General features: G+C 57.3%; 8 protein-coding genes across 8 annotated transcripts; 4 read left to right on the top strand and 4 right to left on the bottom strand.

Moving 5' to 3' along the window:
* Positions 1-462: 462 nt before the first annotated feature.
* Positions 463-1269, top strand: rnhA-1 (Ribonuclease H; the record flags this gene model as incomplete). Its single annotated transcript, XM_037318794.1, has 1 exon — positions 463-1269. The coding sequence occupies one exon, from the start codon at positions 463-465 to the stop codon at positions 1267-1269; it is 807 nt and encodes a 268-aa protein (XP_037183635.1).
* A 170-nt stretch (positions 1270-1439) lies between these two features.
* On the bottom strand, positions 1440-4558 carry vpr-9 (Minor extracellular protease vpr; the record flags this gene model as incomplete). The annotated part of the gene is made up of 7 exons (XM_037318793.1): positions 1440-1575; positions 1631-1881; positions 1939-2026; positions 2080-2188; positions 2238-2347; positions 2413-4355; positions 4412-4558. 7 exons carry the CDS (start codon positions 4556-4558, stop codon positions 1440-1442), a joined length of 2784 nt encoding a protein of 927 aa, XP_037183634.1.
* Positions 4559-6137: 1579 nt separating this feature from the next.
* xptC-3 (Dehydrogenase xptC) lies at positions 6138-8193 on the top strand (the record flags this gene model as incomplete). The annotated part of the gene is made up of 6 exons (XM_037318792.1): positions 6138-6297; positions 6349-6381; positions 6436-6695; positions 6749-6881; positions 6935-8106; positions 8164-8193. 6 exons carry the CDS (start codon positions 6138-6140, stop codon positions 8191-8193), a joined length of 1788 nt encoding a protein of 595 aa, XP_037183637.1.
* Positions 8194-8422: 229 nt separating this feature from the next.
* CGCA056_v003534 (uncharacterized protein) lies at positions 8423-9373 on the bottom strand (the record flags this gene model as incomplete). The annotated part of the gene is made up of 1 exon (XM_037318791.1): positions 8423-9373. One exon carries the CDS (start codon positions 9371-9373, stop codon positions 8423-8425), a length of 951 nt encoding a protein of 316 aa, XP_037183636.1.
* Positions 9374-12399: 3026 nt separating this feature from the next.
* On the top strand, positions 12400-13953 carry CGCA056_v003533 (Sterol uptake control protein 2; the record flags this gene model as incomplete). Its single annotated transcript, XM_037318790.1, has 4 exons — positions 12400-12505; positions 12564-12614; positions 12750-12994; positions 13126-13953. 4 exons carry the CDS (start codon positions 12400-12402, stop codon positions 13951-13953), a joined length of 1230 nt encoding a protein of 409 aa, XP_037183639.1.
* Positions 13954-14077: 124 nt separating this feature from the next.
* ATR2-4 (Cytochrome P450 monooxygenase ATR2) lies at positions 14078-15950 on the bottom strand (the record flags this gene model as incomplete). The annotated part of the gene is made up of 6 exons (XM_037318789.1): positions 14078-14122; positions 14197-14594; positions 14650-15330; positions 15391-15567; positions 15619-15655; positions 15708-15950. The coding sequence occupies 6 exons, from the start codon at positions 15948-15950 to the stop codon at positions 14078-14080; spliced, it is 1581 nt and encodes a 526-aa protein (XP_037183638.1).
* Positions 15951-17127: 1177 nt separating this feature from the next.
* YBT1-1 (ATP-dependent bile acid permease) lies at positions 17128-21639 on the top strand (the record flags this gene model as incomplete). Its single annotated transcript, XM_037318788.1, has 1 exon — positions 17128-21639. The coding sequence occupies one exon, from the start codon at positions 17128-17130 to the stop codon at positions 21637-21639; it is 4512 nt and encodes a 1503-aa protein (XP_037183641.1).
* A 366-nt stretch (positions 21640-22005) lies between these two features.
* BPHL (Valacyclovir hydrolase) lies at positions 22006-22878 on the bottom strand (the record flags this gene model as incomplete). The annotated part of the gene is made up of 1 exon (XM_037318787.1): positions 22006-22878. One exon carries the CDS (start codon positions 22876-22878, stop codon positions 22006-22008), a length of 873 nt encoding a protein of 290 aa, XP_037183640.1.
* Between the last annotated feature and the right edge of the window lie 1780 nt (positions 22879-24658).

The raw sequence follows: 24658 nt of genomic DNA, 5'->3' as shown, positions 1-24658 counted from the left end.
CATTGCTAACCATCGCTCTCTTTAATAGAATATCGTTGACAGGCGCCACGAGAATAGTTTACGGCACAGTTCTACAGATTCTGCCTAGTTTCTACTATAGCTGGGTCCCACGAATCCGTTTCAGTTGCCTTCCAGCCTCATGAGAAGTGACCGACCGCCAGGACCTTCTCAAAGACTCTGGCTGAGACTTCCTGTGGGTTTGGCAGCGACGCCTTTCAGAGAAAGGGTTCCAACACCCAGGTCATTAATGACAAAACATTCTCACATGGAAGACGGTACTCTCGTCTCGGCCTTTCTGCTTCACCTCTAGGAAGACCATCTATCTGCCTTGCCTGTGAGCGAGGCTCCATAAAACCCACCCAGCATCTCGTAGAATATTCAACACTTTATCCATCTCATACTTTATCATACTCAATCAATCCTTTGCAAATAGACAACAAACAGCACCACCCATCATCCACCATGTCGGTCTGTGACTGCTCCGACGATGCTCCCACCGCGGACGAGGTCCACGCCAGCGTCCAGAAGTACCACCGCGGCTACGAGCCCATTTTCGACTCGGGCTTTACCTCCATCTTCAGCCGCTTCCCACAATCTGTGGCTAGCCAGTTCGACGACCTCACCCACCTCGAAGTCGACATTCTCGACCCTGAAGATGGCGGCACCAAACCCTTCGTCTATCTCCGCTGTCCGGGCCACAACAACGGCTGTGCCTGTTGCGGCTACCACGCCTGCCACATCGACTCTCTCATCGTCGCCATCTCTGGCACCGCCCGCCTGACTGCCGCCGGTAACGCTGAGTCCGGGTACGGCGTCTACTTTGGCCACCAGAACCCCCACAACATCCAACGCCACGTCGACGAGGAGGACGGCGTTAGGCCAAGCGCCCAGCGTGAGGCTATTCGGGCAGCCATCGCGGGCCTCGATGCCGTGATGCCCTTTTGCGGGGGCGGCGGCCAGTGGGACTGCTCTGGCCACCCCGACGAGCCGCCGTGCATGGTCAAGCATGTCATCTTAAAGTCCGACTCGGCGTACCTCGTGGAGACCGTGGGTGGCGGTACGAACGGGGAGGAGCCGCACATGCGCAAGTGGCTGAAGAACGGTTTCAAGACTGCGTCAAAGCAGCCTGTCAAGAACAAGGACTTGTGGGATGTTTTGGTAACCAAGTTGACGGGATTGTTTGACTGGGGCGTCGCTGTTGAGTTTTGGCTTGTCCCGCGCGAGGAGAACGAAAAGGCGGCTGCGTTGGCGGGTGCTGGGTGTGCGTAGGCTCTTCTGAGGCTTTGCACAAGTGGATATCACGCATGAGGGTGCGACAGGAGAGTTTATGGTTACGTTGTGATTAGGAATGTTGATTGTGTATTACGTCTCATGCATACAACTAGTCATAAACCGGTAGATCTAGCTCGGAAATAAGGCTTGGACTACATTGAATTGCTTCACATCCTCCTGTGACGAAGTACAGCAGTAGAGTTGCTAGGAAGGGGGAGAACCTCAATCACGGGGGTCTCGTAGATCTCCCAGTTATCCGACGCCTTGGGGTTGCCGAACGGGACCAGGGCAGCGATGCGCATCCTAAATTCCAAGTCAGACACTTGCAGAGCACACTCTCGTGACCAGGGACACTTACTTGTACTTGCCGGGCTTGATTTGAGAGCCGTCGGCGAGCTTTCCAAGCCACCAGGACTCGTACGGAGAGTCGCGGGGCTGGTACTGCAGCGGGTAGGAGAAGGTGTTGTTCACGCTGTCGGTGGCGGGGTCGAAGTTGGGGTAGTTGACGGTGTTGTAGACGTCGAAGGAGGCGACGGAGCCGACGTACTTGTTCTCGCCGACGACGGGAGGGTAGGCCCATTCGCGTTCTTGGTACGATGGCTCATAGATCTGGGACGGAGATTAGGAACTGGATTTCAAGGGTAGAGAGGAGGCTTTGTGGCTTACATCCCAGCGCAGTTCGCGGGTGCCCCAGGTCAGCGCGACTTGGAGCCTGACAAAGTCCTGGGCGGCGAGAGAGAGGTCGAAAGTGAAGCTTCTTTTGTGTTAGCTCATATGATCCCAAATTGGAAAAGGCAGATGGCCCACCTTGACTTCTCGGAGATGAGAGTCCTGTTGAGTCCAGAGGCGATGCGGGGGTAGCCCATGGAGGTGTAGAACATGTCGACAATGTCGTGCTTGATGCTTCCACCGACGCCTGTATGATGGTCAGCAAAGTCGGGACACTGAGACACCAAGAGACATACCATAGTAGGGCACGGAGAGAACATCACCGTTGCTGGCACTGATGAGGACCTTTCCACTCCAGATGGGAAGTCTGGAGGAGTTAAGGCCTTGGGGAATGTCGAAAGAGAATCTTGTTGCAATGTCAGTTCCACCGATCTCGTCTGGGATATGCCGTCACAATGACAGGTGACTTACTTGGCAGTCTTGGTCTCTCCAGGACCGACCTTGAAGGTTCCAGAAGGTAGACCAACAACAGCATCAATCTTGAACGGCTCAATCTCGATAAAGTCCTTGATGCGAGGAACACCGATAAGCTCGGGGTTGGAAGCGGCCTCGGGGGTCCAGTACGACTCGAAACCGCCCGCAGCCTGCACCTGGAACCGATACTCCAGCTCCGTGGTGCCCGTGTTGCTGATGTCGACCTCGTGGTATCGCGAAAAGTGGTTCGTGTCGTTGAGAGCGAACTTGGTCTCCCCAGACAGCTGCGAAGTCGCGTTGAGGACGGCGACGGCGTCGATCAGGCCGCTGCCGACCTGGATTGGCGGCGCCCAGAAGCCAAAGTCGCGCGTAGTGCCGAAGGACCAGGGGACCGCGCGGCCGGACGCGATGATGCGGTTCGCCAGCGTCTTGGCGAAGCCGGCGCCGTGCACGGAGCGGCCGCCGTGGGCGGAGATGTACAGCGCGGCGACACCGGCGACGTAGGGACACGCCATTGATGTGCCAGAGAGATCCCTGTAGCGGCCGCCGACGAAGGGGGCGAAGATGCGGCCGCCCGGAGCGGTGACGTCGGGCTTCAGCTCGAGGTCGAAGGTGCCGCCCCAGGAGGTGAAGGTGGAGGGCTTACCACCGCCGGCGTTGTACATGGCGACGTAGTTGCTGTTCTGGTCGAGGGAGAAGTCTGCGGTGACGTTGCCGCCGGCGATATACGTCTTGACGATGGCCTCGCCGGCGTCCTTGGAGAGCAGGCCCCAGCGGCTCTGCGCCCAGCCGCGGCCCGAGTGGCCGAGGACGGCGCGGTCGGTGAGGTAGAAGAGCATGAACTTGGCGCCGCGCTCCTGCACCCAGCGCTGGCGCTCCCAGTCTTCGCAGCCCTCGTCGAAGCGGACGAGGGGGATGGTGTTGTTGAAGTTGATGCCCTCGGCGAGGGGCTCGCAGGCGTCGTTCTCGACGCTGATGTTGAGGGTGACGGGGACGATGGGCCAGCCGACGATGTCGGCGGGGAAGAGGTCCTCGGCGGGGCGGTAGCCGAGGATGGTGCGGTTGGACTGGCCGTCGAGGTTGAAGGTGCCGGCGAACTGGCGGGCGGAGACGATGGAGGCGTCGGCGGAGCCGATGGCGAGGACCTCCTTGCCGGAGGCGCCGCTGCTGGCGAAGAAGGGGCCGACGTCGCCCGAGTTGCCGGCGGCGATGGTGACAACGACGCCCTGCTGGACGATGCGGTCCGCGACGAGGGCCCAGGCGTTGTTGGCCCAGCCGCCGGTGGAGCCGACGGAGGCGGTGATGATGTCGACGCCGTCGGCGAAGGCGCGGAGGAAGGCCTCGATGAGGACCTCCTCGCCGGTACCCTCGTTGGGGCCGAAGACCTTGTAGGAGTAGATGGTGGCCTCGGGGGCGACGCCGGTGAACTCGGACGACTTGCCGGCGACGATGCCGGCGACGTGGGTGCCGTGGCCGGCGGCGTCCATGGGGTCCTCGTCCGGCTGCCGCTCCTCGCCGGGGTAGGGCCAGTAGTTGTCGTCGCCGACGAAGTCGTAGCCGGCGGCGACCTTGCAGCCGGCGCCGAAGCAGCCGCCCAGGGCGGGGTGGGTGTACTCGGTGCCGGTGTCGACGATGCCCACCTTGACGCCCTTGCCGAGGATGCCCTGCTCGTGGAGCTTGTCGACGCCTGTCATCCAGTGGATGGAGTAGTTAAGCGCGGCGGCGTCGTCACTGAAGGAGTCCCCGGTGACGACGGGCGCGAGCTGGATGCGGCTCGAGTGCCAGGCCTTGACGACAGGAAGGAGGGCCTCGAGCGAGTCGGTGTTCTCGCTGTCAGACTCGACGGCGATGCCGCTGAAGATGGACGAGTCGAAGACCTTGAGGACCTTGCTGCCCGCCTTGGTCTCGATCTCCTTGACGAGGGCATCTTTATCGGCTCCCTGGTGGGTTGTCAGCATCATGTCACATCTTGAAGTCTCCACTGTAGCCAACTCACCTGCTCAAGTTCCAAGATGAACTTCTTGGGCTCAACAGCAGTGTCGTTAGACGGACGGACGTTCTCGTCAACAGCACGGCGGGAGATTTTGGCAACACCCGTGCCGGCCAAGGCCAGCGCGGACACAAGCGCACTGGCAACACGCATGGTCGGCTAAAACAACCAAAAAAAATAAATTAAATAAAAACGAATAACAAGACCTCCAAAAACGAACGAAGAGGATCTCAGAATCCGGGCGATCGAGCTGAGTGCACAATGCCTGACCTCTCCTCCTTCTTCCGCATCATGAGTTGGCGAAAGTGACCTTTTATGAAGACAACCCGGTCCGAGTCGGAGCCCTGGCAATCCCCTCCTCGCAAGATCGTCTTTTTGCGTGATGCCATGTTGCGTTGATGATTTTCTCGTATCGAACATCGACGCGGAAGCGCGACCCCGGCAGCTTTGTCCCGTTGCGGCAGCCGACGAGGTGACATCTCCACTTCCGAGGGAACCTCACCGTGGAAGCCAAGACTCCAACCCGCCATTTGCGATGTTAGGGGCCTTGTATCGACCTGCCTTCTTGAGCTTGGTGGTTATCTGCGCGAAGACTGATGAGCGCAGTCCATTTTTGCGTGCAGTGTTGGGGATATTAATACGCATGGGAAACCTTGCGCTAGGCGCATAGGTGCAGACGCCTTCGTATTTGAAGGGGTCTTTTGGGTCCTTGGGGCGTCACCGGTTTTCGGAGCCGGCGGGATGGGACGATGATGATGAGGTATGTGAGGTCGGGAGGACATGAGGGTTTGGCGAGGTCTTCGGGTTAGTCGTGGGCGAACATGTTGCTAGATTGGCGCCTCGGAACGACCCATGGTAGGTAGGCATTGTACATATGACTTCAGACACAGGCTGAGAGCCTGGAGAAGCCCGCCCAGTCGTCACGAAGTGGTACCTGGGGAGACTCAGCACTCGACGGTATGGTGCCAGCTATTCAATTAGAACGAAGAAGTGCGAATGTGACTTCAACACGGTAGTTGCGGAGTCATCTGACGATTCGATGGTATCCAATTTTGAGTACTGGCAGCGATGAGAGAAGACCATATTTGCTTATCCCAAAAATGAGGAGATTCCGTGAGCCGGCAGGGGGTATCATGCCCTTGCAGCTCTTGGTGTCTTGGCAGGAACATCTGACAATGTTACGTACAAATATGGCGCCTTCTCGAGGTCGATACCCATTACCGAAAGGATCAGACCCGACTGCATTGAAGGTTAGCAAAACAAGTAGAATCGGCGGCATTGGGGTTTGCTGACTGCGTCTGCGAGAATCCGTAGGCAATCTTGGCATCACAGCGCAGCGGGAGGTGGGAGGCGACGCCTGTCAGACTCCCTACCCCAAAGCTGCCAAAGTCTGGTTCTTCCAATGGGGTATTTTGTGGATTACTCTCTCAGGACATCCATCAGCCAGAGTCCGAGGTGAGGGTTGCATTTGAGGCGCGATCCCCGCGTTTTCGTTTCTTGGTTGCTGACGGCTGAATTGTCAGTTGGGTTTTCGGAACGGAGCTTGCTGGTTGTAGATGACCGTTTAGGTAGAAGAGAAGTCTGGGCATTGCGACGTTGTGATGTTTAAAAGAACGGAGGACATCCTGGGATGCATGGAGCAGATGAGGGAGGGTCGTGATGCAGGTAGCTTGATTGCGATTTCCCCCTCATGATGTTTCGATCAACTGTGACGCTTGCGAGCGTGCTCGCAATGCTGGCGGTGCCATCTGTCATCGCGAGACCGATGCTCTTGGAGTCTGCGACGATTCTGGAAAGAACAGAACAAGTGAGAGATGCGTATGACTATGTCATCGTCGGAGCTGGTACGGCCGGCCTGACGGTTGCCGACCGGCTGAGCGAGGACGGGAAGAGTCAGTGACGAGGCCTTTTGGAAGATGAGGCGCTGCTTACAATTGACATAGAATCCGTCCTCGTTATTGAGTACTGCCACCTCAGTGAGTATTTCGCGTTGATATCTCCTCCGAAGTTTCCCCCTGATGTCTTCTTAGTTTCGGACGAGGTCATCGAAGCTGGCAAGGGCCGCAACTTCAACGACCCAGGGATTCAGTACAACATCACCTCAGTCCCGCAGCCCGAGATGAACAACCGAACGCAGTTCGTTTGGATAGGATGCTGTGTTGGAGGTAGCTCTGCCATCAACGGGATGGTCATGGTGCGCGGAACCAAAATTGAGTACGACGGCTGGGCGGAGTTGGGAGGACCCGACTCGACTTGGGACTGGGACGGCATTTTGCCGTATTTCAAGAAGGTGAAACCATACGCCCATCTCTTATATGTGATCGTCACTGATATTGACCGCAGGCTGTACACTTCACCCCTCCCGAGGAAGAGCTCGCCGAGGCGTTCAACATCACCTGGGACCCGGAAGCCTGGGGGATGGAAGAGAACACCAAGATCTTTGCCTCGTTCCCCGAGTACCAGAACCCGACGCTGAGTTTGTGGAATCAGAAAATTCAGACGGGTGAGGAAAAGCTGACTGGTTCGTAGTCCCCACCTACCAAGCCGTCAAGAAGATGCCGCGGATGGAGGTGCCCCTAGACGGCGCCGGCGGCGACAACGGCCTCTTTTGGTTCCCCTCATCCATCGACCCCAAGACGTACAGACGATCGTACTCGCGAACAGGCCATTACGACGGCATTCAGAGACCAACCTTTGACGTGATCACACGACACAAGGTCCGGCGGGTGCTCTTCGACGGAACCGCAGCAACCGGGGTCGAGTTCTTTTCCCGCGACGGCGACGGGCAATCCGTCACCGTCAAGGCCAAAAAGGAGGTCATCATCGCCGCGGGCGCCGTGCACACCCCGCAGCTCCTGCAGCTCAGCGGCATCGGGCCGAAGCCGCTCCTCGACAAGGCTGGCATCCCGGTCCTCCTGGACATTCCCGGCGTGGGCCAGAACTTCCAGGACCACGCATACCTCAGTGTCGGGTACGAGTGGGGGAAGAACGGCAGCGGCCCCAGGGGCCCGGAGGTGCCGGCGAACGGCGACCCGTGGAGCGTCGCGGCGCCGAACCTGGGCGCGTGGATCGGCCTGCCGACCATGACGGCGGACCGCTTTGAGGAGATTGCCGCGCGGTACGAGGCGCAGGACCCGGCGGCGTTCCTGCCTGCGGACACGCACCCGACGGTTATCGCGGGCTACGCGGCCTTCCAGAAGCTGCACGCCAAGCTTCTGCGCAGCAAGAACACGAACATGATGTGGCTGCCACTGATGGGCGGCGCGGGCGGGATCGTGATGAGCATGCATGTGGTTAGCCACGGGACGATCAACATCGACCCGGCGGACCCGGAGGCGGAGCCGGTAGTGGACTACCGCGCGCTGAGCAACCCGACGGATCTGGACGTCATGGTCGAGGAGATCGAGTTCATGCGGAGGTATATGGACAGCCCGGACTTTGCGGAGTACGAGCCGCGGGAGACGTCGCCAGGGAGGAATGTGACGGGGGAGGCGCTGCGGAGATGGATACGGGAGCAGTATATCCCGACGAATTTCCACCCGATTGCGACGGCGGCGAAGAAGCCGCTTGAGATGGGCGGGGTGGTGGGCGAGGATCTTGTGGTGCATGGGACGGAGACGTTGAGGGTTCTTGATGGAAGTATTATGCCGATGTTGCCTGGGGCGAATACGCAGCAGACGGTCTATATGCTGGCTGAGAAGGTGAGTTATCTTTGAGTGAGAAAGTGAGCTTGAGTGGTGTACTGACATTGTGAACAGGCGGTTGATTTGATCAAATCCAGGCAGTGAGTAAAAATGTCTGGACATTTGGACCCCAACGTGAGCTCAAGAGCAGCAGGCACACGCATGCAGTGCCAATGAGAGCGATCGGTGCTTGTGCATATTACTGCTTGCCAAATAGTATCTCTGCCAAACAAACAAAACGGCTGCTTCTTTTCTCTCTCCTTTCGTTCAAAGCTAGATAGACATACGCTTTCTCCGTTACCGCCACGAACGCCGAGCACAAGACCATAATCCCTCAATCACGTGTTCCCATGCGCTGATAACAGTCATACCATTCCGTACAACAACCATACTCTTCAAGCTTGAGAGCTGAATCAACTTTGATGCGCCTGAGCCAATGCACTGAGACTTCCTCATCTACAGCTGGGGAAAGGGGGTTTCCCAAGCCCACATTCGCCAATGCGTCCGCCTCTAAGTTTTGGTCTCGAGGAATATGCCAGAACTGAACCACAGTACCGCAGTTGGCCAAATCCACCAACCCCTGACGCAGCTCCTGCCAAAGATCGCAGTGATCCAAGCAACCGCGGTCAGATTTACCAGCTTCACAAGCCTGGTGGAAGACAAGAGGCCGCTGTGCTTTCATTTTGCATATCTTATCGACAATGTACCCCGACTCAATCTTGATGATAACGTGCTTGAGCGTAGAAGGTATGTTGCCGTTTGTTTCAGATTCGAAACGGTCGTGGCGTGTCAAAGGAAAGACGGCATTGAGAGCGGCGATTACGCCGTATAGCTCAGCGCGGTGCTTCGTGTGACGCAAGAGCAGTTTCTCGCATCCCTTCTCAACGCGGTACGTGGTGGGCACTGCTAGGCTGAGGTTAAAGGGGTTGTTGGGGCCAAAAAAGACGCCAATCGCGGACTTGTTGGGGCCGTTGGCCGGACACGCGCTTGCAACGGCGATGATCAGAGAGTCGCAATGCGAGGCACGGCGAAGGGTGCCGGGGTCCTGTCGATAGCAGCGAATATGGACGAAACGGCCGCCGTTGGGGTCGATGGCGGGACCGGGCGATTCGAGAAAGGCGAGGTCGCCTTGGTACACATCCACGTGGGAGTCTGGAAATTGAGACGTAAGGCAGAGAGGTTTTATTCCAGGAACGAAGCAAGTCTCGTGGTCTGGGTGGGTGGCGGTGGAAGTAGAAAGCACCATGTCGGTTATGCGCTGCATAGGGGCCTGTTGTGGTGGCATCGTGAGCTCGTCGCTGCAGATCTATCTGCGTACAGCAGCAGCAAGAAGAATGTGAGATTAACTGGAAGATGAGCTTGAGACTCTGATAATTGTGAAGAGTGAGAGAGATATGTTGAAGAGGAGGGGCGGGAGGATAGAGGGGCAAAAGAAGACCCTGTCTTCGTGCAAACGAGCTTCGTTTGCACGAATTCCGCGCCAACCACTCAGATAACCTCATCTGAGTCACTTCGGCTCCTTCTTCACCGTCGGGAAAGGGCCATAAGCGTTTCTGAAGCTAGCCATCACTTCTTCTGCCGCAGCCCGTCTGGATTGCCCCGCAGTCGCAAGCTCGCGAGCGGCCTGGTTCTCAGCCTTCGGCACCAGCCAAAACTCAACAAACGAACCCAGATTCTGCACATCCCGCAGGCGCTGCAAGACGTCCCGCCAAAGTTGGAGGTTCTTTATGCTCAAACCTTGGGCAGTTCTGAAGCCGGTTGCCATCCACCTCTCCATGTACGGGGACTGTCCCCGTTTGCCGCCTCCGACGGCCTCAACGACGTAGGATGAATGCGACTTAATCACGACATGCGTCACCCTGCGCTGCTCGTCCACGCTTGTGGCACTACCCCAATGTCCCCCCTTTCTCGCAGAACGGCTTCACGGCATCGAGGGCGGCGATGGCGGCGTGGAGCTGGGCGCGCTGGTTCGTGTGCGGGGTGGCGGGTCCGGAGTCGACGCTGAAGCCTCGGGTCTCGCGGCAGCTGTCGCCGAAATACACGCCGCAGGATGAGCGCTGAGCGCCTCCGGTGCCGTTGTTCGGATAGGCGCCTGCGATGGCGACGATAATGGAGGACCGGTCTGAGGCGGATGTTCTGGGGCGGCGGACGTGGTGGAATCCACGGGGGCCGGTGATGTCGAGGTGGTCGAGGTTCCGATTGTATTCGATGGAGCGGGAGATTGGGAAGCGGCCGAAGGTTAGCTTTGCTTCGGGAGGACGGGGCGGAGGCGCGGCGGGATGGCGGATCATGCGCTTTTTTGTGTCGTGGACGCTGGACTGGTCAAGACTGTCAGGACTGTCTCTCGGGCGCTTCCGTGAGCTGTTCCCGTGGGGAGGAGTTCCGGGGTCCGGCTTTATGACTTGGCTTGGAGACATTGGTTCTCGTGATTTCGTTGACGGATGAGTATGTGCTGATCGTCGGTCTTTTGCCGAGTCTCATTACCACTTGAAGCGACATGAAGCGTAAGGACTCCCTTATCCATCCGTTTCTTGAGCATATGAGATGAACCTACCCCGCAACTCCGTGACGGCGGGGTTTCTTGATCTCATTGGATCGTCACCGAGCCTAGAATCTATATTGCTTTTTCTCGTGTGTCATCATCAGCGCTCACCGAATTCCACCGGTCGTCTTCTTCGGCGAGGCTTGTTAGCGGTCGATTCATATGTGCGGTGATTTTGTCATGTCTCGAAGAATGAGTCGTGAGTCGTCCGACCATGCTGCGTCGAGAATGATTTGGTTTAATAGCAGTTGTAAGTTTCTGATCTTTCGCAGCTTCCCTGTCGATTTGACATTCCTTCGGTGTGAGGTTACATCAGTGTAGAAGGTAAGAAGCCGAGGAAGGTAAGAGCTCCTGGCTCAACCAAACACTGCTGAGAGCGATAAGATAAGGAATTCGAGAAATTGTTAGTGCAGCAGCTCGTATTCACACCTTCTCATCACCAATACGCAAAACGACCTGGATACGGTCATATCAAGACATCCGCCGTTTAAAACCTCCGGCTTGGCATCAAACAAAACACTTCGTTCGCCCGCGTCGTACCAAAATCTCACCGTCATGCTTCCTACCTTCTCCTGCACGCTACCGCAGCGTCGACGATCACCGGCGTCAGCACCATGAACCAACGACCTCCCGACCTCGCCAAATGACAGCTCATAGCTCTCGGGTTTTACGAAGGTCCCGATATCTTCGCACGGCTCGGTGTTCATGCCTTCGCAAACTTCTCGGGGTCGGTTCCTCAAACCGCCAGGCTGACGAGCATGGAGATGGATTTCCCTGACTGATCGTGCCGGAGAGCCGACCGCCGCAAGGATCACCGCATTTCCAGCAGTCTCAAGACGAGATGAATAACCATAGCCACGGCCACGTCCAAATCCGCGTATACCGCGACAGAAAGATGTCAAATATACCCATCCGTATTCGCTGCGAAAAGAAACCCGATGAAGTTCGCGCCATCGCATACTTGCCTCTCCTCAAACACAAAAAGGAAGAACTCTTGCAGGTTGCCGCATTCTTGTGCAGCACTCAATCTCAAACAAACAAACGTTCTCCCGTCCGAGCCATGTTAAACCAAGCCGCCAAAACCTTCGGATTCGCATCATCCGCACGCCCCGCATTCGTATTCCGCCATCTCTCAGCGGCTCACCACCAGCGCCCTAGCCAGAATTCCCCGCAATCTCCCGTGGGCACCCCCTTGATCAGCGCAACGAATGCCACAAATCACTCCTCGTTGCACCGCCCTGTGGCCGCTGCGAGTCCCGTATTCGGGACCGCCCGATGCCCTCATAGGCTAACTGCTCGAGGGGGCAGGGGAGGAGCCCCCGCGGGTCGTAAAGGACCAATTTGCTCGCATTCTCTTAAAATCGCTGGCCCCTTGATTCGAGGCCCTTCGTTTCCTGAACACTGCCCCCTCTGACGGTACTACCGCTCGTATACGAACCCGAACCCGTCTCTCGCCGTCGCCGTTGACGAGGACGCCGCAACCTCACTTTCCCTAGCGATCCACCAACGCAAAGAACGTCATTTCGCATACCGCCCAGTCGGTTGGCGACAGTCGCTGAACGATGGAGAAGCGCACCCGACGGCTTGGGCACAAGAAGTCGAGGAACGGGTGCGTGCGATGCAAAGCCCGTCGTGTCAAGGTACGATGAACTGTGATGCCGCAGGAAGGTGTACTTCAAGCAATCTTAAACGCTTAGCTTGGAACATGAGAGAGCGAGATGGTTTTTTGACGCGCGTTCTTTTCTTTTCCAGTGCGATGAGAACAGGCCATGCCACCGCTGCGTCGCACACGGCGCGCATTGCAGCCTTTTGGACCCTCTCCCGGCCGTGACGGCGCCCCTTACGCCGACGACGACAACCTCAAAACTGCCGGTAGTAGGAGGATACGTCCCGATACAAGCCTCGCATGAGGCCGCGCCGACGCCAGCCTCAGCTCCGGCTCCAGCTGCTGCTGCCAGCGATGTCAGTCTTACACCCACAGCAGGTGAGTATTCAACAGGACGAACGGCGATCTGCAAGCAACCCTCCTTTGGTGTGTGATGCGTGCCTGTCGTTCATGTCACCCTCAACGTTCCGAGGGGCGCTTGGCTAACGAGCAAACTTTCATTCGGGAAAAAAGTGAACAGCACGTCACCATACGCAGGCGACCCGGCACTCGTCGACCCCCGCCACCAACACCACCACTCCGCCTCCTCCGCCGGCTCAGCGGCCCCGGATCCAGGGTTGGACCTCCTATCGGAGGATTGGCTGCAGAGCCTGCGCTTAATGCACCACTACAGCACCGTGACATGCAACGCCCTGCCGTCGGATGCCTGCACTGAGGAGCTGTGGAAGACGGCTATACCCGAGATGGCATGCTCCCATGTAAGTCTTGTCTTTTTTTGCCTTTCTCTGCCCACTGCCCACTTCCCCGGGATGGCCCCCCTCCCATGGGTTGGTTGGTGGTGAGAACTCTATCTCGATATGGAACACAACCCCCCTAACAACCTCCAAAGAAGTTCCTGATGCACGGCTTGCTGGCCGTCGCAGCGCTGCACTACGCTCACGTCCACCCGGCCGAGCGCCGCAAGTGGGATCTCATCTCGGTGCACCACCAGAACCTCGCGCTGCGCTTCTTCGCCGCCCGCCTCAACGACATTGACAAGTCCAACTGCGAGGCCTACTTCTTCCTCGCCTCGCTCATCTTCATCGTCAGCGTCTACTCCGTCGCGCACTCCGAGACGGTCGGCCGCGCCGTCGGCCTCGGCGACGTCGCCCAGTCCTTCCGCTTCCTGCACGGCGTCAAGGGCATCCTCGACTTCCAGCCGCTCGAGGAGTGGCGCCAGAGCGGCGGTCCGCTGGACATGCTCCTGCGCTCGCCCGAGATCCCACCCGGCATGATGAACGCGGGCAGCGCGTTCCAGCGGCGGCTCGACGCGGTCACGGCGCTTGCGAGGGAGGTGCCCGCCTCGTTCCACGATGTTATCAATGAGCAGAGCGTGTGCGTGCTGGCGCTCGAGAGCTTGCGGCGCTCGCATCAGATCGTCTCGGCGGCCGGCGACGGGGATGCCATGCCCGGGGGTGTGTGGGGATGGTGCGTTACGCTGCCGGCGCTGTTTATCGAGATGATTGGGAGCGGGCACGCGACGGCGCTGGTTATACTGGCGCACTTTGCGGCCTTGTCGAGGATGTGTGAGCGGCGGGACGATTGGGCGTGTTCCGGGTGGAGTATGGGGGTGATGCTTATGGTGGATGAGGTTATCGACGACGAGTGGAGGCCTTGGATTGAGTGGCCCAAGAAGAGCATGATGGAGCAGATCAGTGTTGATGAGATGGAAGTTTGAATTGATACCCCTGTGATGCCTAATAATCTGACCCTATGGATGCTTTGCGCGCTAAAAATAATGAAATTCTGAGAGATTCTACATGTAATGAATGAGATTGGAAATATGGCGCAACCACGACCACTTAGATTTTCCTGATCATGACGGTCTTTGTGGGGTCGGGGACAGACTGTTATCTCCATCTTGTCAGCCATCATCTCACGTTGTATAAAAAAAAAAAAAAAAGGGGGGTTCTCCACTTACACCGGCGCCGAACTTGATGTTCTCGTATCTCTCAGTCACGCCGTTCGGGAGCTTGATCTCGTAGTTGCAGAGGATGTTGGCCATGATCATCTTGATCTCGTTGACGGCGAAGAAGCGGCCGGGGCAGGCGTGGCGGCCGTAGCCGAAGGTCAGGTGGGAGGTGCCGACGCTGACGAACTGGCTGTTAGCAACGACCTCGGCGGCCTTGGAGCCGGACTCGGCGGCGTCCTTGGCCTGGCGCAGCTTGTAGTAGCGGAGGGCGTCGAAAACTTCGGCGTCGGGGAAGATCTCGTCGTCGAGGTTGACGCCGCCGGCGGGGATTTCGATGACGTTGTCTGGGGGGATGACTTGGCCGTTGGGGAGCTTGATGGCCTTGAGGACCTTGCGTTGGAAGGAGCCTGGGGGGTTGTTAGTGAATTCTGGGGAGGGGTGTTTTGTGGGATGGTGACGGACCGGCGCCCAAAGGGGAGCAGCGGAGGACCTCGCGAAGGAAGCTGTCGAGCTTCTTCATGTTCTGCAGTGCCGGGCTGGAGAACTGGCCGCCAGACTCGAGGAGGGCTTGCTGGACGTCGTCTCGCAGGATCGGGATCAGTTCGGGCTTCGCGGCGAGCCAGTAGAAGGCGTTGGTGGTCGTAAGGGAGGTGGTGTGGATGGCGGCGAAGCTGATGCCGAGCTGGTTGAGGGCCAGCTGGCGGTTGGTGGACTGTCCGAACTTTGACTGGGCGTTCATCATCCACTGCAGCATGTCGTCGGGTTCCTGATAGTCGTCGCCGGCGGCGGCCTTGGCCTGTTTGCGGGCGTCGACGATGGGGCGGAAGACGGCCTCGGCCTCTACGATGCGGCGGTTCAGCTTCTTGACCTGGGGCAGGAAGGGTGCGACGATGGGGCGCAGGGGCCCGGGGAGGAAGGCGACGACGTGGACTGCGGTCATGAGGTCGATGGTGTAGTTGATGGAGGCGTCGATGTAGCGCTCGTCTCTGCAGAGCTCGGGGCCGATGAAGACGCGGCCGGAGGCCATAGCGATGATGCGGAGCAGCTTGGCGTTGATGTTGACTTCGGTCCAGTCGGTGGACTGCGGGAGCTCGAGGCGCATGGATTCAACGACTTCATCGGAGATGAGGGCATTGAGGCGGGCTGAGTTTTGTATCAGTGTGGCAGTTCTTACATTGGATTTGAAGATGACAGGCAACCTACGGAGTGCGGGAGTCAATGAGGCCTTCACGGTGTGTACCACGAGAGGCGTGTCACTCTCGATTTTGGTGTACTTGACTTGCATGGACTCATCAATGGCCTTGTCAAAGCTGAGAACATCGTCGGGAAGCTTCCTCAATTCGGGAAGATACTTTGGCGGGACGCAGATAGTATCACGCTCTGCGGTATGTTAGCGGGATGCTAAGGTGGGATAGCGCGGGGCAGACGTACTCCTCAAAGTGCTAACGCGGAAGATGCTGTCTTTGAACTATAAGATAGATTAACCCTGTCATCAGCGCAAAATAATCCAAAGAACTCACCTTTCGGTAACCTTCAATGTAGTAATCGGAGCCTTTTCCCGCAGCAAACTCCTTCCGCTTCTTCCATGCCCCACCTTGTCCTCCAACGACAGGGACGTTCGCCAAGGGGTCATTCTTGAAGAAGCTCTGCGCTAACCAGGCGAAGAGAATGAAGACAAAACCCGCAGTGGCTGCCGGCAAGTGCTTCGATAAGTACTGGTCAAAGACGCCTGACGAGGCGAGGGCTTCGGTCACGTTCGCCATGATGTGTTGATGGTCGATGGTAGTCGAGACGAGATGGAGGGGCTGGTACTACAGACGAACTGACAGGACGCTCGCCTTATGTAGTCGATCCCATCTTCTCGAAGCGCACCGCAGCATGGGATCCGCTTGAAGTCGGGACGGCATGGGCAATGGGGGTTACGTAGGACCGGCAGACGGCGTCTGGTCCGTCGCGAGCCCCTGAGGGCCAGCGCCAACAGGTCCACCGACGACGGGACATGGCTCCCCGCATAAGCGCATTTCCAGCGCCTTTGATTAGCAGCGGTGTCCAAGGATCCACTGATGTTGGTGTGCGCCGTACAGTAGCACTCGCGTGGGAGGGCGTTAGTTGGAACCGCGATGCTTGGATTGCTTGGTGATGCAGATCCTTGGTGTTTGGCGGGCCTGGGGGGGGGACATCGGTCAAGGGTGGACGGTCGGGTTCGCGTTCGGATTGTGGGGTGTCTCGTATCCAATGGAAATTGGCTGCTGCTTGAAAGAGATGAACCGTCAGTCAGTCCGCTTACCTAAGGTCCAGGTCTTTGTTCGGGAGATGGTCTGTCGGAACATTTGTATCACCACTGCCGACAGCCGAGGTACTCCCGTCCCGCCGTGCATGAACCAGAAGCTATGACCACCTCTTTTGGCCCCCAAGTGGACCATTATGTCATCAACCGCAAAGTGAAAGCACTATCGGCGTTTAATCTTGTCTTACTCGGCTCCGTACCATCCCCGTTCCTGAGCAGCGGTAGATTGAAAGCGTCGGGCCCCTCCGGTTCGTCGCCTGCCTTTGTTCAAAACCGGTTCCGTGTCTTGAACAGTCGTTTTTGTCTACACCTCGATTTTCGACCGCCTGCGATATAAAATCCGGCCGAATGCGGACCATGGCCTCGCCTACACGAGACACAATGCTGTTAACCGGAGATTTCACGTGAGAGGTCAGGTGCAGCAGGATTCGGCGCAGTAATCAACGACCTTAGCGAATTGACCTGAAGCGGTGAATCGGAACCTGTACCCGTACGACCTGTACCTGTACGGCGCGTCAGTCAACAAACCTCCAACCAGCAACCTCAACGTCTCCTCTGGCTCACGACCCCGCGGCTGGAGCCTGATTGGTGCCGCAACCACGGTACCACACGTTGCAATCCTGGTCGGCCAGCTGCCACACTTCTCGCCCGTCATGGGCAGCTCTGCAAACTTTGACGATGCCCGCGACCTGGGTGGCCAACGCGTGGCCCTGTACGGCTATGCAGCCCTTCAAGATGTGCTTGGGGCTCCGGCTCTGCATGCCTTCCCGCATGCAAAGACTGGGAACGCCTCCTGGGTCTCGACGGAATCTCTCGATGCCGCCAAAGTCATGGAGTTCACCAACCTCGTTCGCGCCGCCATAGCAGCTTTCCTGTGGTGTCTGGTCGCTGCTCGTCCGCTGATACGGCATAGACCGTCATGGTGCAGTGCCTTCGCCCAGGAATCACATTTTTCAAGCGCTTTTCACACCCCTCAGAAGAAGAAATGGACGTATTGGACCGTCTATCTCATCGTCGTTGCCGCAGCCGGGCTGCTCCAGGCGACTTTTGCAGCCGTGGCTCCCCCGCGGAATCTCTTCATTATATCGGACCTGATGCCTTGGGTCGGTGCAGTCCTCATCACTGCCATTGACCGCCCGTCAAAGACCCCAAAGACTCTGCTCAGTCTGTATCTCAGCATATTTGCCTGCGGTATCGTTTCGACCGCTTTCAGCTACAAGCTCCACGGTTACATCTCCGTTCCCACAGTCGTCGACCCTCTAATCAGCCTTGTTGCACTCATGGGCATCGTTGCGATGCCAATGCGGGACCCCCGGCTCGGTGACGACGGCATCGCTCACTCCGACCCTAGTTACGAACTTCGCAGCCCTGAAGATAACCTCACTTTATGGAAGTTCATGACGGTATCGTGGATGGGGCCTCTAATCGCCAGGGGCTCCGAGAAGCAGCTCCACGACGAGGACGTCTGGCAGCTGCCCTTCGATTTCCAGCATGACCGGCTTCACACCCTCTTCCGCGATCTTCGTGGCTCGATGATGACCAAGCTCATCTCGGCCAATGGCATGGATCTCATCATCCAGTCGTGCCTAGGAATCATCGAGACCGCCGCAAACCTGTCTATTCCGATCTTGCTGAAGCAGCTCTTGCAGTCAATCCAAGGCGGCGATCAAAACGTGGAGGTATCTGTTCTCTACGCAATAGCTATTCTTGCTGTCCGTCTTGCTGCTTGTCAGTCGGCGGTCTTCCAGCTATGGTATTCGAGACGCTGCTACGAAAGATCTAGAGGTGAGATGATCACCACACTCTATGCTAAGACCCTCTCTCGAAAGTTCTTCGGCCAACCTGCTGCGGAGCAGATGCTTGCCGGCGACGGAGCTGCCAATGGCGATGCCAATCACGACGACGCCGACGACAGCAACGGAGACAGCGAATCTGCAAGCCGGTTTCGCAAGATCATATCTTGGTTCCGGTCACCAAAGAAGAACAACCACAAGTACAAGAAGTTGCAAGAACACAGACAGCCTGCTACCACGGGAAAGATCCTGAACCTCATGAGGAGCGATGTCTACGAGGTTGCCCAGCGGTTTTGGGAATTCCCCACTCTCGTCACGAAGCCGCTTCAGTTTATCCTGTCCTTCGTCCTCGTTTGGCAGCTCCTCGGCTGGCCTTGTGTTTTGGGCATGGCCTGCGTCATTGTTGCGCAAGTTTTGAACACCATCTTCATCGCACAGCTTCTAAAGAAAGAGCGTCTTCGAAGGGCTGCAACGGACGCGAGGTTGCAATCGACATCCCAGTTTGTTGAAGGCATCAGACACCTCCGCTGGTATGACTGGCAATCCAAGTGGTTGGACAGCATCATGGTCACCAGACAGCGCGAGCTCAACACCAGAATCGTTACGGGTCTGTGGAGGATCGCCATCGCTACCATCAACATCGCTTCCGGGACCCTTTTCCCTGTGGCTACTTTCTTCGCTTATACGTTCTTAGCTGGCAAGACTCTCACCGTCGACGTGGCCTTCCCGGCTCTTCAGCTGTTTGCCATGCTGGAAACCAGCTTCAAGGAGCTGCCCAACCTCATCACCGTAGTTTTGAACGCATCTATCGCCATGGGCCGTATCGAACAGTTCATGGGCGAGCCTGATAAGGATGGCGTGTACACTGACCATCTGACCAACGACATCAAGTTCACCAAAGCCTCTTTTGCTTGGCCCGGGTATGAGCGGTCAGTGTTGAGAAACCTCGACCTGACCTTTCCCCAGGGTCTCACCGTTGTCTTCGGCAAGGTTGGCTCGGGAAAGTCGGCGCTGTTGCAGGCGATTCTCGGAGAACTGGATCGCCTAATGGGCGACGTCATCATCCCAACCGAACCGATCGGCTTCTGCGCTCAATCCCCATGGCTTCAGCACATGAGCATTCGCGACAACATCTTGTTCTCGGCGCCTTTCGACGCTGCTCGGTATACCCAAGTACTTGATGCTTGTGCATTGCTTCCTGACCTGGCCAACTTCAAGCATGGCGACTTGTCTGACATGGGCGAGAACGGCATCGGGTTGTCGGGTGGTCAAAGAGCCCGAGTCGCGCTCGCACGAGCTGTGTACAGCCAGTCGCGGGTGCTACTGTTGGACGACCCTCTCGCTGCGTTGGACCACAACACCGCCGAGTCCATTGTCAAGAAGCTTTTTCAGGGTTCTCTTGTGGAAGGTCGCACTGTTGTCCTTGTCACTCACAGAGTCGATTTGTGCCTCCATCTCGCTCAGCAGATGGTTGAAATCGTTGACGGCACCGCACGCGTTTTGAGCTCGGAAGAGGCATCTAATGAGATTGCGAAATTCCTTCTCGAGGACGAAGACCAGACGGCCCATCAAGATGAGCAGGAGAACACGATCGATGAGACTCAGCAGAACGCCGCGATCCCATCCAAGTTCATTGAAGACGAGCACCGAGCCCACGGCGGAGTCATGTTGTCTGTTTACTGGACTTATATCAAGGCGGGCAAGCTTAAGTGGTGGGGCGCGCTTGTGCTCGTCTTTGGTCTGTTCAGATTGGGCAGCCTCCTCAACTACTGGTTTCTCAAGGCCTGGGGCGAGTCGTATAACGAAGAGACCTCTGTGGAGGTTGCCTCGGCTGGCGTGGACCTTTCCCATCTCTTTGACCAGCTCCCGGATCCCGATGTCGACCTGCGCCCGTGGCTTTTTGTTTATCTGGGAATCGCGATTTTCCAGGCTCTCATCTTCACCTTGTCTGAAGGTCTCGCCCTGCTCATGATCTACAAGGCCGCCAAGAGCCTGTTCCGCCGGGTCATTGAGAAAGTCAGCCGGGCTACCTTCCGATTCTACGACGTCACTCCCGTCGGACGCCTCATGAACCGCCTCGTCTCAGATATTGGTATGATTGACGGAGGTATCATGTCTCCCCTGCAGCAGGTGGCTTGGTGGTCCCTGGCCTGGTTCTCGAGTATGGTGGTCATTGCCTCCGTCACCCCGCTCTTCCTTCTCTTTTCCGTCGGAATGACTCTGTGGTTCGTTTACGTCTTCATGCGCTTCCTACCGACGTCGCAAAGTCTGCGAAGATTGGAGATGGTCTCGCTGAGTCCGCTGATGTCCAACTTTGGCATTCTCCTTGATGGTTTGGCGACGATCCGTGCCTTCAAAGCCCAGCACCACTTCCAGAACATGAACATCGTGGTCACCGACGCCTTTCAGAAGATGGACCACTTCTACTGGAGCTTGCAGGCTTGGCTGATGTACAGATTCGACGCCCTATCTGCCCTCTCAACCTTTGCGCTTACTCTTCTGGCTCTCTACAAGGGACTGTCGCCGGGTTTGACGGCTTTCGTCCTCACCACCGCCTCGTCTTTTGTCGAGGCAACCCACAACCTCTGTAAGCAGTACGGTACCCTTCAGATGGACTTTGTGTCCGTTGAGCGTGTAATCGAGCTTCTTCACATTCCAGAGGAGCCCTGCGGAGACACCAAGCCTCCCGCCAGCTGGCCTCACCACGTCGACGACGTCAGCTTTGAGAACGTCACTCTGAAGTACGCACCCCATCTTGATCCCTCGCTGTCAAATGCCACCTTCACAATCCCTGGCGGATCGACTTGCGCCGTTCTGGGCAGAACAGGGTCTGGTAAGTCCACCCTGGCCCTCGCGCTCCTCGCAACGATCCACCCGTCCGAGGGTTGCATCCGCATAGGTGAGTACAAGCTGTCCGACGTAGACGTCCACTTGTGGCGGCAGAGAGTCAGCTTCGTTGCACAAGATCCGGTACTCTTCCCCGGTACGCTCCGTGATAACCTCGACCCGCTGCATCAGTACACCGATGTCGACTGCATCGGTGTCCTGCATCGCGTCTTGGGTCCCGACTGGGATCTCTACATGCACATCGAGGGCGGTGGCAAGAACCTGAGCCAGGGCCAGCGTCAGCTCGTCGGCATCGGTCGGGCTGTCCTCCGACGGAGCCCGATCGTCGTGTTGGATGAGGCGACTGCGTCGATTGACAAGGAGACGGCCGCTAGAGTGCAGGAGGTACTGAGAAACGGGTTGACAACTAGCACCGTCATCACTATTGCCCACCGTCTCGAGGCAGTCCAAGATGCCAACTACTTCATCCGTTTGGATAAGGGTAAGGTGGCCGAGCACGGGCCGACGCAAGGCTTGAATCAGTAGACGATTTGCATTCGATGTTGTTGGTTTATATATATGAAGTTTGTTGGGAGATTTTGGGGGGTTGTATAGAATTTGGTCATCATCTTAGCCAGTTTGAATTTGAGTCATTTTTCACAAGCCTGGTGGCACATTTTCCCATGTAACCGATGGCGCATAGCGCAACACTCACATCATAAAAGGGAGACACCACGTTTGTTTTGTCCAGTCGCTGGATTGAAGTTATCTTCTCAACACCCGCCATGCTTTGAAAAGTTGACGCATACAAGTTGCCTTCTCGTACCCTCTATACCAAATCAACGAAATCATACAAAAACAAACCCCAAGAACGCCCCGTTTAACATTTCAGCCAGAAGGAACAAAGAGTTTTTACGCCTTGAAGAAGTCCTCGACAGCCTTGGTGAACTGGTCGGGGTCCTGGAGGGGCGCGAAGTGGCTGACGCCGGTGAGGATGGTCATCTTGCTGCCGGGGATAGCCTTGTTAAGGATGCCGGGGACGTCGAGGTTGACGGCCTCCTCGTGTTCGGCGCCGGCGATCATGACCTTTGCGCCGTCGATGCCGCCGAGCTGGGCGTCGGTGAACTGCGGCAGGGTGCCCTCCATGACGGAGACCTTGGTGGCGAACTCGGTGAAGTTGGCGCCGGGCTGGAGGGTGCCGTACTCGGTCCTGCAGCGGGAGACGAGCTCGGTGAAGACGGCGGTGTCGCTGAAGGTGGCGTTGGTCTGGTCGGGCTTGGCGGAGGCGCCAAACACAAAAGCCTTGTTGATGGGCTTGGTGAGGGTAGCGTCGATGAGGGCGGCGAGGGTGGTGATGCCGCCATCGGACCAACCCACGACGTTGTAGGTGCTGACGCCGGCCTCGGTCAGCAAGGCCTGGATGTCCTTGGCCATCTGGTCGTAGGTGAAGACGTCGTCCTTGTTGTAGGTGGTGCGGCCGTGGCCGCGGCGGTCGAGGGCGATGACGTAGTGGCCGTTGGCGACGAGGCGGGAGATGACGGCGCCGAAGTAGGCGGAGTAGCCGAGGCCGCCGTGGTCCATGACGATGGGGACGGCGCCGGCCTTCTCGTTGTACTTCTGGTACCACATCTTGATGCCGTTGATGGGGACCGTGGTGGTGCTGATGGGGGTGGGGAGGTCCGGGGTCGCGGGAAGGGTCTGCCAGATGGGGGTGGTCTGGCGGAGGGCGAGGCCGGAGACGGAGCCGGCGAGGGCGGCGGCGGAGAGGATGGCGTTGACCTTCATGTTGGCTAGTTTTTGGTGAAACGGGGGTTGTTGTTGGGTGAAAAAACAAGGAAAAGAATGTGGTGTGACTGGAGCTCTGGAAAAAGAGTGTGGGTGGTTTCACGAAAGTGAGGGACTGAAGTGAGAGACACTTGTTGCGATTGTGGGAAAGCAAAGGCGGTGATGGGTGAGGAGGGAAGAGAGAAGATCGTGAGATGAGACGGATGGGGGCCTGTTGTTAAATAGGCCGATCTGTTGTTGTCTCCCGCGCGCTTCTAGAACGCCGTTCGTCCCTACAGGGAAAACGTGCCAAATGCCAATCTCCCCGTCGTCTCATTCCCCGCGGACCCGAGGGGCTGGAATTGAGTTAATTGCGACCAGAGCCATCCCGTTGCTGTGGCGGAGCCGAGGAGTCTGAAAATAGGGAAAATAGGAGGCATCGTGCAGGGATCACGACTCAAGCAGGGTAGTTTAGAGTTTTTCGCACACTTCGCTGACTCCGGTGTCCGTGAACTGCTGGCCCCAGTCAGGGCCCGGTTGTCCCGGGTGTTTTGAGGATTCGGCAAGATTGTTCCGAGAGGAATTGAATGATGAGGTTGAATCTTTTGTCGGCGTGATTGTGCGATTCTTTCATGAGAGCTGGAGCCAACATCACCGAGCCAGGAGGTCTCTAAGATGCAGCCCGTTAGGGGGCCATGCAGAGTTGACAGGAACTCCCAGACGGAGTGGTCCAGCCCGTAGGGCAACAGGAGAGGAGCTCGGGAGCAACCGAACGGCAGGCTGTTCATCAGTTTGACACATTTGCTGGCAGGGGCTGCCTTGCACGGACGGCGTCTGGAGTTGAGCGCCCAGCTGGGCTATACCACAATGCGTTATCCCCCATCGGCTCATTGATGAGCCTCAACGTCGCTTTCGCGCTTCTCCTGGGGGGCTTGGCTGAGGTTGCGGTGCCGAGCCTACCGATGCTGTCCGCCAAGACTCGACGCCTTGTGGAGGTCGGCGAGGACGAGTTGAAGCTTTTCTGGCGGTTTGTTGTTGTGTTTTGGGAAGACAGTTGGGGCTTGGACTACTCCGGCGTTGCGGGGTGAGTTGTGACATTTCCGAGGTCAGTGGCGAATGACGAGGGGTTGGGATTGGGTTCGAGATGGATGAGAAACTGAAGCTATTCGCAACACCCGCGTGGCGTGGTTCTTGTCGATCACTGATGGGTTGCGTCTGAGCTGGCAGCGATCAAAGCTTATCCATTCATGGATCAAGACCTCAGGAACGACTGCCAGTCAGAGAAGCCTAGCACAGAGACGCGGTTGCAGGCTTTGATGTTGCTGATTTTTGGCCCAATTGTTACGCTAGGACATGTATTTGAGTGAACATGGAATGGCAGTACTAAGTGCTCATGAGAGAAACCTTTGACCTGAGAATGAACGCAAAATGAAGAGAGTTTGAGATAAGAACCTGCTTCCAGCGGCTAAACAAGAGGTCTGTGGGTCGATTGTCTCCAAGTGCAGCGGCGTTGATCACCATCCTCCGCCAGATCCTCCGCAAATTGTCTCCACGATGCTGCAGTGCTCCTCACCAGCCACGACGCCGCGACCATGATGATCCCAATGTCACTTCGATTGGTGCAGACGAAGGCCGTTGAATTTAGCTTTACGAATTTCCACTCTTGGCTACCGCGAGAAGCACCCGCGCCCACGATGTCGGAGCGTCGCCGCGTCTTGCCGATGAGAAGAAAAGGCGTAAACACTCCGATCCTTCGCGGCGCCGATAACAGAATGTGGCTTGCTTAGTCGAACCCCGAACC

Source organism: Colletotrichum aenigma, assembly GCF_013390185.1.
Source record: "Colletotrichum aenigma strain Cg56 chromosome Unknown KSG_Cg56_contig02, whole genome shotgun sequence".
Lineage (NCBI taxonomy): Eukaryota > Fungi > Ascomycota > Sordariomycetes > Glomerellales > Glomerellaceae > Colletotrichum > Colletotrichum aenigma.
The sequence above is the reverse complement of the archived record's forward strand: the minus strand, read 5'-3'. Positions and strand labels throughout refer to the sequence as shown.